We start from the raw sequence: 14,889 nt of genomic DNA, 5'->3' as shown, positions 1-14,889 counted from the left end.
AGTCACGGCACTGGTGACCAACGTCCTGCCACACAACTTGTACAGGAGACAGATACCCGTTTTCTTCCTTCTCACAATTGCAAACTGATAAATCCCTGTCACAACATTTGTAATAATTTAGCTAGTTATTCTTCCTATTTCATGGAGTCATACCGAGAGCGCAGTGAAATAAAACAATGAGGTACTACAGTATGTTTTGATTTTAAAATGGTGGACACTAAATATTCAAATACGAGTTCCACGTCCTACAGGACAGAAGGGTTGAGGGACGAACGTCACGGAGGAGTGACCTACAAGACAGATGGGTTGAGGGACGAGCGTCACGGAGGAGTGACCTACAAGACAGATGGGTTGAGGGACGAGCGTCACGGAGGAGTGACCTACAAGACAGATGGGTTGAGGGACGAGCGTCACGGAGGAGTGACCTACAAGACAGATGGGTTGAGGGACGAGCGTCACGGAGGAGTGACCTACAAGACAGATGGGTTGAGGGACGAGCGTCACGGAGGAGTGACCTACAAGACAGATGGGTTGAGGGACGAGCGTCACGGAGGAATTGACCTACAAGACGAGCGTCACGGAGGAGTGACGACAACATTGTCTCAAGTCAGATGGCATCTATCATTCCCTGGTGGTAAATGTATATTACAGTAACTACTTCAGTGATATTGAGGAGTGTGTGTTAACCTATGATTCCCTGGTGGTAAATGTATATTACAGTAACTACTTCAGTGATATTGAGGAGTGTGTGTTAACCTATGATTCCCTGGTGGTAAATGTATATTACAGTAACTACTTCAGTGACATTGAGGAGTGTGTGTTAACCTATGATTCCCTGGTGGTAAATGTATATTACAGTAACTACTTCAGTGACATTGAGGAGTGTGTGTTAACCTATGATTCCCTGGTGGTAAATGTATATTACAGTAACTACTTCAGTGACATTGAGGAGTGTGTGTTAACCTATGATTCCCTGGTGGTAAATGTATATTACAGTAACTACTTCAGTGACATTGAGGAGTGTGTGTTAACCTATGATTCCCTGGTGGTAAATGTATATTACAGTAACTACTTCAGTGACATTGAGGAGTGTGTGTTAACCTATGATTCCCTGGTGGTAAATGTATATTACAGTAACTACTTCAGTGACATTGAGGAGTGTGTGTTAACCTATGATTCCCTGGTGGTAAATGTATATTACAGTAACTACTTCAGTGATATTGAGGAGTGTGTGTTAACCTGTTTGTACTGGATCATGACGTCTTTGGAGAGCTCCATGTCCTTAAACATCCCCTCCAGCTTACTGGTGAAGGCCGCTCCACACTCTGCAGGGACAGGAAGTCACAAACCATCACACTCACTTCCTGTTAACAAGTTTTATAGAGTATTACAAACGGGGTGGTTCCAGGCCTGAATGCTGACAGCCGTGGTATATCAGACCGTATACCACGGGTATGACAACACATTTATTTCTACTGCTCTAATTACGTTGATAACTTGTTTATAATAGCAATAAGGCACCTCAGGGGTTTGTGGTATATGGCCAATATACCACGGCTAACGGCTGTATCCAGGCACTCCGCGTTGCGTCGTGCTTAAGAACAGCCCTTAGCCATGGTATATTGGCCCTATACCACACCTGCTACAGGCCTTACTGCTTAAATACATTGCATGACCTGTTGACTGTGGTGGTGGTTTACAGTCACACACCAGCGGTAGTGACAAACCACCGATGGGCTAACCTCCCTGCTGAGGCAACAATCAGAATCTGCCGGAGGACATTTGACATTATCCCACAGACACAGGGCCTAAAATAAAAACACCGGCCAAATGCGGGTAGATTTTGACATTGGCGGGTAGAGACGTCCATGTCACCAGCCATGTTGGTGGGTAGAGACGTCCATGTCACCAGCCATGTTGGCGGGTAGAGACGTCCATGTCACCAGCCATGTTGGCGGGTAGAGACGTCCATGTCACCAGCCATGTTGGCGGGTAGAGACGTCCATGTCACCAGCCATGTTGGTGGGTGAGATGTCTATTTCACCAGCCATGTTGGCGGGTAGAGACGTCCATGTCACCAGCCATGTTGGTGGGTGAGATGTCTATTTCACCAGCCATGTTGGCGGGTAGAGACGTCCATGTCACCAGCCATGTTGGCGGGTAGAGACGTCCATGTCACCAGCCATGTTGGCGGGTAGAGACGTCCATGTCACCAGCCATGTTGGCGGGTAGAGACGTCCATGTCACCAGCCATGTTGGCGGGTAGAGACGTCCATGTCACCAGCCATGTTGGTGGGTAGAGACGTCCATGTCACCAGCCATGTTGGCGGGTAGAGACGTCTATGTCACCAGCCATGTTGGTGGGTAGAGACGTCCATGTCACCAGCCATGTTGGTGGGTAGAGACGTCCATGTCACCAGCCATGTTGGTGGGTAGAGACGTCTATGTCACCAGCCATGTTGGTGGGTAGAGACGTCCATGTCACCAGCCATGTTGGTGGGTAGAGACGTCCATGTCACCAGCCATGTTGGTGGGTAGAGACGTCCATGTCACCAGCCATGTTGGTGGGTAGAGACGTCCATGTCACCAGCCATGTTGGTGGGTAGAGACGTCCATGTCACCAGCCATGTTGGTGGGTGGTCAGGGCAACAGAGCTCGAGCATTTCACTTACATTTACAAATAAACATGTAGTTAGAAGTCAAGTAGGAGAACATTTATAACTAAATAAATGATGCAGTAACTGTGTCGTTTTGTTTCAGATGGTAGATAATCACAAAGAACTAGGTATCCTCTAAAATATATATATATCCAGTGAGGCACAGCAACAATGCCTGGCTGGGGAGCTGTGAACACTGGGATTGAAAGTGCTCAAGATGCACAGGCATAGAAGTCTAATTTACTGGAAAGTCCACTGAAGTGAGAACTTGTGTTCCTTGGCTATTTACATTGTTTTGTTCACAAGCTACGTTTGAGTTTCAATGTTTGACTTTGCTTCATCTGCCAGTGAAGACGTCAGCTACGAGTCAGACCATCTACTCTAATATCTCACAGGCAGCAGCAGCTGGAGTACCATCGTTGCCACGGTAACCTGCCGCCCTTAAAGGGGCGGCTTAACATGTCTCATCTGCGATATTTTGGTTAAAAAGGTTTGTTCAAATGATTAGCACTATACCACATCACTTCTTACTAGTAATACATTTGTTTTGGAAGTATTACAAAGCTTGCTCATTGGTTTCTTTTGTAACAAAACAATATTTTGTCTGGTAATAAAACTGGAGTGGCTGGTAGACCAAAAAGTTAGTTTTAGTCCCTACCCACAGACAAAGCCTGCTACAACACATATCATAACACTGCATTGGAGATCACTGCATTGTATCCCGTTATCATAGTGTTTGGACAACTTACCGTGTTTGAGTTTGGACAGCATGGACTTCTCAGCGTCCACGGAGGCACTCTTCCCAACCAGCAGGCGTTTGGCAAGGTCCTTCTTATAAAAGGCCTCGAACACATCCTTCCCATGGATGAAGCGGAAGATGATCATGATCTTGTCTAGAATCCTCTCCATCTCCTCCTCGGTAGCTTCCTTGTTGCCCGCCCGCAATTTACAGTCCACGTACTTCGCTGTGCAGAGACAGGACATCGCCAGTTAGATAAAACATACAGGAAACACTCATATCAACATACCAGGCGTTGGACCTCTGACTGGTATTATAAGCAATTCGTTTTAAGATTCCAGGTAGGTGCCTTTAAATATCTCCTGCCCTGACTCTTTGCACACACACACACACACACACACACACACAGCGGTCTTGTCCTCACCGATGAGTTCAGCAGGTTTGTTGGGTCTGTTGTTGATGAAAGCTTCAAAGGCCTCCTTCATAGCGTTGATGAAGCTCTCGTTTCTGTTGAAACAGCCCTGAGCCACGTTGTCCATCTTATCCTTAAAGTCCAACAGGTCTTGAACCATGTCCTTATCCTTCTCTGGGGTGCCCACAATCTCACCACCAAAACTCTGTTAGGAGACATCTCAGTGAGAAAGGAATCAATAGAAGTCTTTCAGAGTGAGAGTAGTATAAAGAGAGGAGAGACAGGAGAGAGAGAGAGACCGAGTGAGAGTAGTATAGAGAGAGGAGAGACAGGAGAGAGAGACACCGGAGAGAGAGTAGTATAGAGAGAGGAGAGACAGGAGAGAGAGACACCGGAGAGAGAGTAGTATAGAGAGAGGAGAGACAGGAGAGAGAGACACCGGAGAGAGAGTAGTATAGAGAGAGGAGAGACAGGAGAGAGAGAGACACCGGAGAGAGAGTAGTATAGAGAGAGGAGAGACAGGAGAGAGAGAGACCGAGTGAGAGTAGTATAGAGAGGAGAGACAGGAGAGAGAGAGAGACCGGAGAGAGAGTAGTATAGAGAGAGGAGAGACAGGAGAGAGAGAGAGAGACCGGAGTGAGAGTAGTATAGAGAGAGGAGAGCGAGACAGAGAGCGTACCTTGATGTAGTCTCTCCAGTGCTGCAGCAGAGTGGGGAGTCCTCCCTTCACCTTACTGAAGAGCTGGTAGAGCAGAGCCAGCTCCATCACCCGGTTACCATCTAACAGAATACTGAGACCTGGAGGAGAGGGTCAATATCACCCGGTTACCATCTAACAGAATACTGAGACCTGGAGGAGAGGGTCAATATCACCCGGTTACCATCTAACAGAATACTGAGACCTGGAGGAGAGGGTCAATATCACCCGGTTACCATCTAACAGAATATTGAGACCTGGAGGAGAGGGTCAATATCACCCGGTTACCATCTAACAGAATACTGAGACCTGGAGGGGAGGGTCAATATCACCCGGTTACCATCTAACAGAATACTGAGACCTGGAGGAGAGGGTCAATATCACCCGGTTACCGTCTAACAGAATACTGAGACCTGGATGAGAGGGTCAATATCACCCGGTTACCGTCTAACAGAATACTGAAACCTGGAGGGGAGGGTCAATATCACCCGGTTACCATCTAACAGAATACTGAAACCTGGAGGGGAGGGTCAATATCACCCGGTTACCATCTAACAGAATACTGAGACCTGGAGGGGAGGGTCAATATCACCCGGTTACCATCTAACAGAATACTGAGACCTGGAGGAGAGGGTCAATATCACCCGGTTACCATCTAACAGAATATTGAGACCTGGAGGAGAGGGTCAATATCACCCGGTTACCATCTAACAGAATACTGAGACCTGGAGGAGAGGGTCAATATCACCCGGTTACCATCTAACAGAATACTGAGACCTGGAGGAGAGGGTCAATATCACCCGGTTACCGTCTAACAGAATACTGAGACCTGGAGGAGAGGGTCAATATCACCCGGTTACCATCTAACAGAATACTGAGACCTGGAGGAGAGGGTCAATATCACCCGGTTACCATCTAACAGAATACTGAGACCTGGAGGAGAGGGTCAATATCACCCGGTTACCATCTAACAGAATACTGAGACCTGGAGGAGAGGGTCAATATCACCCGGTTACCGTCTAACAGAATACTGAGACCTGGAGGAGGGTCAATATCACCCGGTTACCGTCTAACAGAATACTGAGACCTGGATGAGAGGGTCAATATCACCCGGTTACCATCTAACAGAATACTGAGACCTGGAGGAGAGGGTCAATATCACCCGGTTACCATCTAACAGAATACTGAGACCTGGAGGAGAGGGTCAATATCACCCGGTTACCGTCTAACAGAATACTGAGACCTGGAGGAGAGGGTCAATATCACCCGGTTACCATCTAACAGAATACTGAGACCTGGAGGAGAGGGTCAATATCACCCGGTTACCGTCTAACAGAATACTGAGACCTGGAGGGGAGGGTCAATATCATCCGGTTACCGTCTAACAGAATACTGAGACCTGGAGGAGAGGGTCAATATCACCCGGTTACCGTCTAACAGAATACTGAGACCTGGAGGAGAGGGTCAATATCACCCGGTTACCGTCTAACAGAATACTGAGACCTGGAGGAGAGGGTCAATATCACATACTGCTGATAGATACCTTTCTGTAAGATGGCCGTCATGTGTTCTCCAAGCAGCTGCTTCTCTACATTAGAGATAAGTGGCTTCCTGTTGAATACAAACAGAGAGAGAGACATGATAAAGAGATGGAGGGGGTGAAAGAGAAAGTAAAGTGGTTCAAATCTGTGAGATGATCTAGTGTACTCTGATTGGACCACAGGCCTGTCAGTCTAAGGGGTGTGGAGGAAGAGGCGGGTCTTACTGAGTGCTCTGGTCGAGGTAGCTGATGACACGATCGTTCTCTTCTTCCAACCGACGAGCCACGTGATGCAGGTACTCCGGCACCTGGACGGACGGACGGACGGACGCACACACACACACACACACACGTCACTTATGACCGTCACTAGGAGAAAGCCAGGTATGCCATCTATATAGGGGCGTGGTCATAATATGGAATTAAAGCACTTGATTGGCGGCTGTCACTCACATCTCGTTCCTGCATCAGCCTCTGTCCCTCTGCAGCGTACAGTCTGTTAGTCTCCATCAAAAAACGCTCCTCAAACGACTCTTTATACACCTGAGGAGAGAGACAATAGACACCAGGAGATCAGAGAATCTACATAGACCTGAGGAGAGAGACAATAGACACCAGGAGATCAGAGAATCTACATAGACCTGAGGAGAGAGACAATAGACACCAGGAGATCAGAGAATCTACATAGACCTGAGGAGAGAGACAATAGACACCAGGAGATCAGAGAATCTACATAGACCTGAGGAGAGAGACAATAGACACCAGGAGATCAGAGAATCTACATAGACCTGAGGAGAGAGACAATAGACACCAGGAGATCAGAGAATCTACATAGACCTGAGGAGAGAGACAATAGACACCAGGAGATCAGAGAATCTACATAGACCTGAGGAGAGAGACAATAGACACCAGGAGATTAGAGAATCTACATAGACCTGAGGAGAGAGACAATAGACACCAGGAGATCAGAGAATCTACATAGACCTGAGGAGAGAGACAATAGACACCAGGAGATCAGAGAATCTACATAGACCTGAGGAGAGAGACAATAGACACCAGGAGATCAGAGAATCTACATAGACCTGAGGAGAGAGACAATAGACACCAGGAGATCAGAGAATCTACATAGACCTGAGGAGAGAGACAATAGACACCAGGAGATTAGAGAATCTACATAGACCTGAGGAGAGAGACAATAGACACCAGGAGATTAGAGAATCTACATAGACCTGAGGAGAGAGACAATAGACACCAGGAGATTAGAGAATCTACATAGACCTGAGGAGAGAGACAATAGACACCAGGAGATTAGAGAATCTACATACTATCTGCCTATGGAACAATAGTTTTAGACTGCTAAGAAAATGCACTCATATGACTAGCAATTGACTGCCTTGACTTGATTGGTTCATTGGCCAAATGGTAAGACAAGCTTTATGAAGCATTGACCAATCACCTGCAGATCTGAGAGCATGCCCAGTAGGCTGCGGAGAAGGCTGCGGTCCACGGTCTCCCCGTTGCGTTCACGTTCGATCTGTTCCAGGATCCCATCGACCGTGCGCTTCTGGACAGCCCCGTCGCTCACGATGTGGTTCCGGAAGAGTTCCAGCCCGGTATCCCTGTGGAACACACACAGTCACGGTGGACGGTGAACAGTAACGGTCTGCATCCCAAATGGCACCCTATTTCCTACACAGTGAACTCTTTTAGCCCAATCAGGACCTAGTCAAAGGTAGTGCACTACGTAAGGAATAGGGAACCATTTCAGACATGGTCTCTGTCAGAGGACAGAAACAAACGTTGCCCATCTCAGAACAGGAAAAGCCGTTTGCCAGAGAATGGATGAATGTGTGTGTTTCTAATAGCTAGTGGACAAGGCTCTTACCAGATGGAGGGGAGCAGGGAGTTCTGGAGCACGTAGGTACGATCCAGGAACAGAAAGATACTCCGGATCATGATCTGCAGTAAACCAGGTTACACAACACACTTACATCAGACTAATCTACAACATACACTTTAGACAGATGAAATGTCACATGATAAACACAAAGGTGAGATAAAGGCTGTCTGACTAACCGTCTGTCTGCAGTGGTCCTGCCAGCATCGGTTCATCCTCTTCAGGAAAGACAGGCTGTCCAGGGACTCTGTGAGGCGCTAAGGTTAAGGAACAGGCCTCAATTCAATCAAACAACAGTCAAACACTCTCTCTTTGGACGGGGCCTTGGGTCGCACCAGGTTGTGGTTAAAAAACATGACCTTCCGATGACTACAAACTGTAGTTAGTTTATAGAGATCCCCGTTACAGGGATGTTCATTGTTGTTTTATGTGCCATCAGTCCAAGCAGCGTGTCGCTGTATGCAGCTAGCTGGCTGAAGAGGTCCAAAGTGCCCCCTGGGCGGCAGGTAGCCTAGCGGTTAGGAGAGTTGGGCCAGTAACCAGAAAGCTGCTGGTTAGAATACCGAGCCGACTAGGAGAAAATATGTCTATGTGCCATTAAGCAAAGCACCGTAAACCTAATTTCTCCTGTTAGTATCTCTGATAAGAGTGTCTGCTAAATGAACAACATGTCAAACGTAGTGGAACAGAGAGACTACTACACAGCGGCCTGCTGAGAAGACATAGAGCTGGTACAGAGAGACTACTACACAGCAGCCTGCTGAGAAGACATAGAGCTGGTACAGAGAGACTACTACACAGCGGCCTGCTGAGAAGACATACAGCTGGTACAGAGAGACTACTACACAGCGGCCTGCTGAGAAGACATACAGCTGGTACAGAGAGACTACTACACAGCGGCCTGCTGAGAAGACATACAGCTGGTACAGAGAGACTACTACACAGCGGCCCGCTGAGAAGACATAGAACTGGTACAGAGAGACTACTACACAGCAGCCTGCTGAGAAGACATAGAGCTGGTACAGAGAGACTACTACACAGCGGCCCGCTGAGAAGACATACAGCTGGTACAGAGAGACTACTACACAGCGGCCTGCTGAGAAGACATACAGCTGGTACAGAGAGACTACTACACAGCAGCCTGCTGAGAAGACATACAGCTGGTACAGAGAGACTACTACACAGCGGCCCGCTGAGAAGACATACAGCTGGTACAGAGAGACTACTACACAGCGGCCTGCTGAGAAGACATACAGCTGGTACAGAGAGACTACTACACAGCGGCCCGCTGAGAAGACATACAGCTGGTACAGAGAGACTACTACACAGCAGCCCGCTGAGAAGACATACAGCTGGTACAGAGAGACTACTACACAGCAGCCTGCTGAGAAGACATACAGCTGGTACAGAGAGACTACTACACAGCAGCCTGCTGAGAAGACATACAGCTGGTACAGAGAGACTACTACACAGCAGCCTGCTGAGAAGACATAGAGCTGGTACAGAGAGACTACTACACAGCAGCCTGCTGAGAAGACATACAGCTGGTACAGAGAGACTACTACACAGCAGCCTGCTGAGAAGACATACAGCTGGTACAGAGAGACTACTACACAGCAGCCTGCTGAGAAGACATACAGCTGGTACAGAGAGACTACTACACAGCAGCCTGCTGAGAAGACATAGAGCTGGTACAGAGAGACTACTACACAGCAGCCCGCTGAGAAGACATACAGCTGGTACAGAGAGACTACTACACAGCAGCCCGCTGAGAAGACATACAGCTGGTACAGAGAGACTACTACACAGCAGCCTGCTGAGAAGACATAGAGCTGGTACAGAGAGACTACTACACAGCAGCCTGCTGAGAAGACATACAGCTGGTACAGAGAGACTACTACACAGCAGCCTGCTGAGAAGACATACAGCTGGTACAGAGAGACTACTACACAGCAGCCTGCTGAGAAGACATACAGCTGGTACAGAGAGACTACTACACAGCAGCCTGCTGAGAAGACAGCTCTAAGACAGGAGGCTGCCAGGTTCCTTTTAAGCCCCACCAGTCACAACTAACCAGATAAACAAGTGTTATCAGAGAGACCCAGGCCAAGGTTATCGTGGCAATGATGGTATTCCAGCCGCTGGATGGTCTGTGACAGTGTGGCTGTGAGATATTTAAGCAATAAGGCCCGAGGTGTGGTATATGGCCAATATACAACAGCTAAGGGCTGTTCTTAGGCACAACACATCACAGGGTGCCTGGATACAGCTCTTAGCTGAGGTATATTGGCCATATACCACAAATCCCTGAGGCGCCTCATTGATATTATAAACTGGTTATCAACGTAATTAGAGCAGTAAAAAATGTTATGTCATACCACGGCTGTCAGCCAATCAGTATTCAGGGCTGGAACCAGCCAGGTTATAACACAGTAGACTAGTCTGACGTCTTCACTGGTAGTTGAAGCAAAGCCAAACATTGAAAAACAACGTAGGTTGTGAACAAAACAATGTAAATAGCCAAGAAACAAGGTGCAGCGATACAAATCAACATTTCTATAAAACATGTTTATCTCCTCAGAGGAGACACTGTCATGCAGCATAAAAAATGACAGATGTTCTTATCAAGTCGACTTGTAACCTATCAAACAGGCTTTTATAAACATCCACACACACTGGCAAAGATATAGGAACACACTTTCACACACAAAGACACAGACACACAGTGTGAAGGATATTCTCTGAACTGATGTATCTGGGCCTGGACATGGTCCTCACAGACCTGACGCAGCTGCTTGTAGAGTGTGGGGGAGACTTTATACGAACACAGGTTCTCCACCGCCTGAAACAGAGACAGGGAAACATACTAAGTATTCCTCAATTCTGGAAGTCATCCCTTCCTGTTTAGTGGCTTTATAACAGGAAAGACAGGATTAGCCAAGTCAACAGGCTGGTGAACGGTCAGAGTGATAGGGTGAACCAAGTCAACAGGCTGGTGAATGGTCAGAGTGATAGGGTTAACCAAGTCAACAGGCTGGTGAACGGTCAGAGTGATAGGGTGAACCAAGTCAACAGGCTGGTGAACGGTCAGAGTGATAGGGTTAGCCAAGTCAACAGGCAGGTGAACGGTCAGAGTGATAGGGTGAACCAAGTCAACAGGCTGGTGAATGGTCAGAGTGATAGGGTTAACCAAGTCAACAGGCTGGTGAACGGTCAGAGTGATAGGGTTAACCAAGTCAACAGGCTGGTGAACGGTCAGAGTGATAGGGTTAACCAAGTCAACAGGCTGGTGAACGGTCAGAGTGATAGGGTTAACCAAGTCAACAGGCTGGTGAACGGTCAGAGTGATAGGGTTAACCAAGTCAACAGGCTGGTGAACGGTCAGAGTGATAGGGTTAACCAAGTCAACAGGCTGGTGAACGGTCAGAGTGATAGGGTTAACCAAGTCAACAGGCTGGTGAACGGTCAGAGTGATAGGGTTAACCAAGTCAACAGGCTGGTGAATGGTCAGAGTGATAGGGTTAACCAAGTCAACAGGCTGGTGAATGGTCAGAGTGATAGGGTTAACCAAGTCAACAGGCTGGTGAATGGTCAGAGTGATAGGGTTAACCAAGTCAACAGGCTGGTGAACGGTCAGAGTGATAGGGTTAACCAAGTCAACAGGCAGGTGAATGGTCAGAGTGATAGGGTTAACCAAGTCAACAGGCTGGTGAACGGTCAGAGTGATAGGGTTAACCAAGTCAACAGGCTGGTGAACGGTCAGAGTGATAGGGTTAACCAAGTCAACAGGCTGGTGAACGGTCAGAGTGATAGGGTTAACCAAGTCAACAGGCTGGTGAATGGTCAGCACGGTGGTTGGGTATACTGACTGCTGATGTGAGCTACAGAACCTGCTGGTTGGCATGGAGCAGCGCTCCTCTCCAATACTTTGAGACTAGAGAGGCAGTGTGTCCTAGGACCGATCTATGCTGCCCCAGTTGGAATCGGGTAACGTCCCAAATGGCACCCTATACCCTAAATAGTACACCACATAGGGAATAGGGTGTCAGTTGGCACCACCGACCCAGACTGGCACCACCAACCCAGACTGGCTGGGGCAACCAGCAGGTCACATGACAAGACAGCTGGAGTAATGGTACAGATACAGACAGTAAAGGACAACCAGCAGGTCACATGACAAGACAGCTGGAGTAATGGTACAGATACAGACAGTAAAGGGTGAACAGCAGGTCACATGACAAGACAGCTGGAGTAATGGTACAGATACAGACAGTAAAGGGCGAACAGCAGGTCACATGACAAGACAGCTGGAGTAATGGTACAGATACAGACAGTAAAGGACAACCAGCAGGTCACATGACAAGACAGCTGGAGTAATGGTACAGATACAGACAGTAAAGGGTGAACAGCAGGTCACATGACAAGACAGCTGGAGTAATGGTACAGATACAGACAGTAAAGGACAACCAGCAGGTCACATGACAAGACAGCTGGAGTAATGGTACAGATACAGACAGTAAAGGGCGAACAGCAGGTCACATGACAAGACAGCTGGAGTAATGGTACAGATACAGACAGTAAAGGGTGAACAGCAGGTCACATGACAAGACAGCTGGAGTAATGGTACAGATACAGACAGTAAAGGGTGAACAGCAGGTCACATGACAAGACAGCTGGAGTAATGGTACAGATACAGACAGTAAAGGGTGAACAGCAGGTCACATGACAAGACAGCTGGAGTAATGGTACAGATACAGACAGTAAAGGGCGAACAGCAGGTCACATGACAAGACAGCTGGAGTAATGGTGTCATACAGATGCAGACAATAAAAGTGCCCATATCGGTACATATTATTCACATGGAAACACGGACTTGGCTATAGGCATGTCATCAAGGCCCGGTGGGCACATGAACTTGGCCTATTTTAGAAAGGCAAATATGGGCTGTAGCTCTCCACAAACGATGCGTTTCATGTCCTGAAAGTGCCACTGTGTGCATGATGTTTGATGCTTTAGGCCTGACCTGGTAGAGTTCCTCCAGGTTGTACTTGATGGAGGTGCTGTTCTGGATGGCTCCTACCGCATCCCTCAGCTTCAGCCAGGTGTCCTCAGTGTAGTTGTCCGCTAGCTTTGGCCTGTCTGGGAACACACAACACAGTTACGCCACACCAAGGTAAAGCAAAATGGTTAGACAGACAATCAATGCAACCATTGGTTTTTTTAAGCCTCTAGCTGGGTACCTCATTTAAATGAGGAGAAATGTAAAGTTTATTTGTAAACAATGAGAATATTGTTTGTAAACAGTTCACTATTGTTTGCATGCTCAACCATATGTAAATATCTGGCAGGGACAGTCAACAAATGTCAAAAATGTAATAGGATGCAAATATATATATATATATATATTTATTCTGCCAGAATGTCATTAGCTTGGTAAAGTTAGCTAGATGACGTAAACAGAGTTGAGCAATATTTCCAGGGTCTGGTTGCAACGGAATATTCTGTTGTTTACATGCCATGGCTATCAATTGCTTCAAATATGTCACAAGCTAACTTGGTCTAGAAACGTCCTAGGCTACCCAGCTGGCCATCATGGACAACTTTCAAATATGAACTTTAGTTACGCTGCCATTTATGGGGAGTTACATAAGTAGAGTTAACTAGTTAGCCAATTACTAACAGATAGTTGATTGTCAGGCAAAACGGCTAAATAACGTTTAGCTAGCTAGCTATTCAGCACGCGTTACCTTTGAAATTTTTAATAACTAATTTCTTGGAGGCGCCAGTTTTGTTGGAGGCCAGGCCAGAAATCTTCGTCACTCCGTTGTTGTTGTGCTCCGTCAGAGCAGAGAAGTTTGCTTTCTTGTCCTGTCGTATGTCTTCTGCCATTATTAGATTAATGCAGAGGGCCGTTGTTGTGAAGAGTTGTTAGCTAACGTTAGCCTGTCAGCGGCACTTCTACTCGTCCTCTCAAACGAGCCTAAAGTTGGATTATACAACTCTGACCTTGTTTCTTAAATCATTTACGATGCACCACTTAGTCCGATCCCTCACTTGAGCAAAAGTAGATACTTAGACCAAAGCCATAAAACTCAGGGAAACCTTTGGATGAACCGAACAACTGAAAATTAGATTTCGTTCAAGTAAGCTAACGCGTTAGCGAATCAAACAATTTAGTATATCCGCTGCGTCCCTCCCTGGCCCGTATTAAAATTAGGCAAATATTAAATGTTATATATTTCAGACTTCCATGTGTGAAACAAATTAAAAGCTATATTCAATCTGAAATGATCCAGCATTATGCTACCGCTGGAGATGTGGCGCTAGCCACATAGCAAACATAACAAAATGGCTTTCTACACCCCCCTTGACAAGTGCATCTTGGGAGATTCGCATTCTACCCATGTGATGTTTGAATCTTCAACAGTATTTTGACCTTTTAAAAAAAAAATCTTACAAGAGTTCATCTTTAAAGGGTCCCAATTACATTTCCTATTCAATTACTTCAGTGAAATTCATCGACTTTTGTCGATTTTGCATGATGTAAAAGCATTTTAGGTACAAGCAATAACACATAAAACTCTTATTCAAATGATGTAGACTCAAGGCTGAAAATATGTGTTTCCAACTGTGATGGTGGAATATAAATTGGTGCAGGATTGGTGCATCGTGATTTTATCAGTTTACCCTGTTCTAAAAGTTAACTAGATTAAAAGGTATGATAGAGTACAGTATTCTACATTTAGTTGCTAATTTTAAACATGTTTAAATGATTTCATTTTCTTGGACAGACGAGAAAGGTGTAATTGCAGCCTGCAATTTGGGGCATTGCTGCATCTTTGGGAACCCCTCTTTATACTTCTATTGGTCAATTTTGAATCGCATAGACAATCAGAGGAAATCTAGAATATAAAAAGTGTCATGCAAACATGAAGATGGCGTGCTTG

At 46.6% G+C, this 14,889-nt stretch overlaps 1 protein-coding gene across 5 annotated transcripts in view; it reads right to left on the bottom strand.

Annotated features, from left to right (window-relative positions):
* The window catches only part of LOC106575909 (cullin-4A), a 28,429-nt gene extending 14,107 nt beyond the window's left edge, over positions 1-14,322 (bottom strand). Inside the window, exons 1-13 of one of the 5 annotated variants that reach the window (XM_045699561.1) lie at positions 13,690-14,317; positions 12,966-13,081; positions 10,681-10,784; positions 8,122-8,191; positions 7,931-8,004; positions 7,502-7,664; positions 6,499-6,588; positions 6,271-6,353; positions 6,049-6,116; positions 4,488-4,606; positions 3,821-4,013; positions 3,407-3,622; positions 1,240-1,325 (exon numbers count right to left, since the gene is read on the bottom strand). In XM_045699561.1, coding sequence (XP_045555517.1) covers positions 1,240-1,325; positions 3,407-3,622; positions 3,821-4,013; positions 4,488-4,606; positions 6,049-6,116; positions 6,271-6,353; positions 6,499-6,588; positions 7,502-7,664; positions 7,931-8,004; positions 8,122-8,191; positions 10,681-10,784; positions 12,966-13,081; positions 13,690-13,831 — 1,524 coding nt within the window. In that variant the 5' untranslated portion in view covers positions 13,832-14,317. Of the gene's footprint in view, positions 1-1,239; positions 1,326-3,406; positions 3,623-3,820; positions 4,014-4,487; positions 4,607-5,708; positions 5,801-5,916; positions 6,009-6,048; positions 6,117-6,270; positions 6,354-6,498; positions 6,589-7,501; positions 7,665-7,930; positions 8,005-8,121; positions 8,192-10,680; positions 10,785-12,965; positions 13,082-13,689 lie in introns of those variants that run through there. The other 4 variants (XM_045699562.1, XM_045699560.1, XM_045699563.1 and 1 more) reach the window with 4 other exon arrangements.
* Positions 14,323-14,889: the final 567 nt, after the last annotated feature.

The sequence above is a fragment of the Salmo salar genome, chromosome ssa17 (genome assembly GCF_905237065.1).
Source record: "Salmo salar chromosome ssa17, Ssal_v3.1, whole genome shotgun sequence".
Lineage (NCBI taxonomy): Eukaryota > Metazoa > Chordata > Actinopteri > Salmoniformes > Salmonidae > Salmo > Salmo salar.
Note: the sequence above shows the minus strand (reverse complement) of the source record. Positions and strands in the feature narration are given on the sequence as shown.